Genomic DNA, 3,497 nt, shown 5'->3' with positions numbered 1-3,497 from the left:
CAGCCAGGGGCCAGCCGGGCTGGGGAGAGGATGGGTGACTGCTCCCTGCTGTGTGCCCGTGACTCTCAGCAGGAGCCCCAGGGCCAGGATGTGGCATAGGCTTCAGGGCCAGTGGTAAGTGCCCTGGGCCTGCAGGACTGCTGGAGGTGGGTACGGCTTCTCGTGCATGCCATGTGTGTGCAGTCAGGGTTGTGCTGGGGTGGCTGCATGCGAGCTGGCACAGCCTGCCTGCCCAGGAGACTGAGCCAGGGCAGGGACAGCTGCTGATGACCCTTCTGAGCTGCCTTGACCACACACACTATCCCCCCAGCTGGGTACAGCTGCAGTCCTCGTCCCCCTTACTAAGTATGGCGCCCAGAAACCATCCATCCTTGGGAACATGTACCCCACCACACTTAGGCTGGTTCCTAGCCTCTGTCCAGCACAGGGTGGTCCTACCTTGGGCCAAATCTGGGACTCGGGGTTGGCACATGTCCCCAGCACAGGCAGTGCTGTCCCTGTCTCCAGGCCCAGTGCTGACTGGCACACACTGTCCCCAGCGTGGGGCCTCCGTGAGCTGCAGACATGTCACAGGGAGTTCCAAGAAGAGCAACCGCACAGACCCTCCACCCCCAGCCCAGGCAGAGCAGGCAGGCAAGGGGGGCTTCCTGGGCAGGGAAGGGACCCGGGTGGGGTGTGTAAAACCCTGAGCTGCCTTGCAGTTAGGTCCCTGCAATCTGCCTGCCCTGTAATCGGCCCAGCCACAGCCAGGCCCCAGGGGCCTCTCCCAGCCACATGGGGTATGTGTGTGTTTAGCACCATCCCCCCATCTGCTGGGGCTCTGCGGGGGCTGAGGGCTAGGGGGAGCATGCCCTGTGGTGTAGAAGGGAGGTGAAGTGACCCGAGCACAAACACCGGGGGGTGAAAATGTTACCCCAGATTTCCCCTCGGCAGTGTAGGGGGGGCATGGCCCTGTGCAGATGTGTGATGTGTGGATGATGTGGGTGGTCGTGTGTGTGTCCAGCCCCACCCAGGGCCCAGTGCCCTGTCCTACCTTCCCAGCCCCCCTCACCCTGGAGGGATAGCAATTTCACAGAATTTAGCACAGGAGATCAGGACAGACAGAGCAACCATGGAGCACAGCACACACCCCGGCCTCAGGCAGAGCCCTGCCCCCCCACCCCCCGTACTCCCAGGCAGGGACTCCTACTTAGCTCTGTGTGCACACATGTGCGTGCACACACACAGATGAGGGGCACGCCCACCCACGTTCGGGAACACAGGCCACTAAACCACAGGGCGGCAGTCACCAAAGGCCTGGGCTTCCAGATTCTAAAATACCCAGCCCTCTCCGCCCCAGAAGCCACAGGCAGCCTGGCAGCTGAGCACGGGCCAGCCAGGGCATGGCCCAGCAGACAGCCGGGTGCCGAGCCACAGGGACCATCCCACTGTGAACTCCGGGGGTGGGCTGTGGCCCCCAGGGTAGCTCCCCTCCTGACCCCAGCCAGAGACAAGCCAGGGAGGCACTTTCTGGATCCAGGCACTTTTAATTGTGAAGTCAAGACGGAGCCTGGTGAGTGAGAAGCAGTTAGGGCTTGGGGTCTGAAGGTGTCATCACACGCGTGCCCAGGCTGGGGGTGAGGAGCCTCAAGGTCGCGGTGGGGCAGGGCTCGAGGTCGGCATCTACACCGTGGGGTCCAGCCCCTCAGTCATAGTCCGCGTCGTCGAACTTGGTGCTGAAGAAAGCTGCAGAGTCCTTGGCCAGCCGGGACAGGTGCAGGGCGCCGGTCACCACCAGGCCCAGGAGCAACAGCGGGGGCACCAACGTCCACATGGCAGCCAGAATGTTGTAACACTTGGCTCTGGAGCCCAAACGCCGGGCCGCCTCCAGGTCCCCGGCCACCTTCTGGTCTCGGGCCTGCAGAAGGGCACAGGGCCAGGTGTCTACACGTCCTCTGGGCCTGGGGGCCCTGCCTCCCCTGCTGGGGCACTGGAATCTGGATGGAGGGGATGCAGCCTGAGGGGACACTGCTGGGCTTGCCCACGCCTTCATGGCCCCTGACTTGAAACAGCTCAGCTCTGGATGGTACCTGGAGCCATGAGGGAGTTAAAGGGGGGCTGGAGAGGCCCGGGGCTGGTATAGCCACAGGTCCCCTGGAGTGCTGGGAGCGCCCCCACATCCAGGTGCAGAAACCAAAGGGGGTCCTGATCAAGGATCCTAGGGCATATGGGAATCCCCTGGACCCATGAAAGAGACTCCTGTGGGACCAGCAGTTAGCGTAATGGCTATGTCACTGGACTCCCATGTAGTCGACCGTGGTTCACGTCCCAGACCCGGTGGCTTAAACTCACGCCGGGTGTGTCTGCTTGTGTGCCCAAGATCCCGAGAGGAGAATGGAAAAGAAGGGGTTGCGGAGTGGCCATCCCCCCTGTAGGGGGTGGTTTCTTGCTTTCTGTCTCTCTGTCCAAAAACCTCTCAAAAAAAAAAAAAAAAGAGACCCCTGTGGGGAGCCCCATGGACCCTGCTCTTCTGTGTAGACTAGACCCCCTAAGAACACACCTTCCTTCATAAGCATGCAACATCCCAAGCTAATGGGGCAGCCCTGTTGGCCGTACCTTGCTGAGGGTCCCCATCATGCCATGCTGATGGAGTGCTTCCTGCCTGCCCGCCTACTGGGGGAGCAACCCCTGAAGCCCCTACACCCCCGACCCCACCCCCACCCCATTCGGGAGGACCCCAGTCCCACCTTGATGGAGTAGGCCAGCGCCAGGAAGCCGAGGCAGCAGAGGTTAAGGTAGAGTGTGCTGAAGACGGACCAGATAAAGTGGTCTCGAGGTGGAGGTCCAGGTGCCCCCAGCGTAAGGGCCGTGTGGGCGGCGCCGTCAGCCTTGCGGGGCGTCGGGGCCCGGGGGTCCTCGCGGGGATACGACGTGTCCATGGGTTCCAGCGCCGTCTCTTCCTCACTCAGACTCCCCCATCCAAGGCTGCTGTTGGCAGCGGCCCCGCGGGGCTCCTCTCAGGCCCAGCCATCCCGCCCCAGGGCGCGCCCCACCCCATTCCCATGGTCGGCTGCTGGTGGGCGGGGTCGGGGACCAACCACTAGCGCCTGCTCCCGGGAGGCAAAAGGAGCCGGAGGTGCCGCTCTGAGCAGCGGGTGGACGACAGACCCGGGTGCTTGGGCTAGGCGTTTCCTTCTCAGGACCAGAGCTGCTGAAATCTCAGGCCCTCTGTCCCAGAGCCAGACGCTGGTCATGCGTCCTGTGGCCAGTGCCGGGCGTGGGAACGCAGAAGAGTCTGCTGGCGTGCTGGCAGGAGACCCACAGTGAACAAGGTGGAAAGGGGCAGATGCACGTCGGCGGGGGGCTAGGAGAAGCCCAGGGGGAGGAGAAGGCGGCGTGTTCGCGGCCAGCCAGGGTCAGCAGGGGAGGCCCGCGCTGGCTGCTGCCAGTGATTTCTGATGCTCCACCTAAGGCCTGCCGTCCGGCTGGGACCGAGTTAGGTTGCTTCCTGCCTTCCT

The 3,497-nt window shown here is 63.3% G+C and overlaps 1 protein-coding gene across 1 annotated transcript; it reads right to left on the bottom strand.

Annotated features, from left to right (window-relative positions):
- Positions 1–1,512: 1,512 nt before the first annotated feature.
- On the bottom strand, positions 1,513–2,950 carry IFITM5 (interferon induced transmembrane protein 5). Its single transcript, XM_006164458.3, has 2 exons — positions 2,727–2,950; positions 1,513–1,897 (listed from the first exon to the last, which is right to left on the bottom strand). Exons 1-2 carry the CDS (start codon positions 2,916–2,918, stop codon positions 1,685–1,687), a joined length of 405 nt encoding a protein of 134 aa, XP_006164520.1. The 5' UTR covers positions 2,919–2,950; the 3' UTR covers positions 1,513–1,684.
- Between the last annotated feature and the right edge of the window lie 547 nt (positions 2,951–3,497).

Source organism: Tupaia chinensis, unplaced genomic scaffold (assembly GCF_000334495.1).
Source record: "Tupaia chinensis unplaced genomic scaffold, TupChi_1.0 Scaffold143624_1, whole genome shotgun sequence".
NCBI classification, from domain to species: Eukaryota; Metazoa; Chordata; class Mammalia; order Scandentia; family Tupaiidae; genus Tupaia; species Tupaia belangeri.
The sequence above is the reverse complement of the archived record's forward strand: the minus strand, read 5'-3'. Positions and strand labels throughout refer to the sequence as shown.

What these genes read in the sequence shown, in the direction of transcription:
- IFITM5 (XM_006164458.3), bottom strand. Translation starts at nt 2,918, where the DNA reads ATGGACACGTCGTATCCCCGCGAGGACCCCCGGGCCCCGACGCCCCGC. An exon ending in CGCTGGCCTACTCCATCAAG is followed by an intron (nt 1,898 to 2,726) that starts GTGGGACTGGGG and finishes GCCCTTCTGCAG; the next exon opens with GCCCGAGACCAGAAGGTGGC.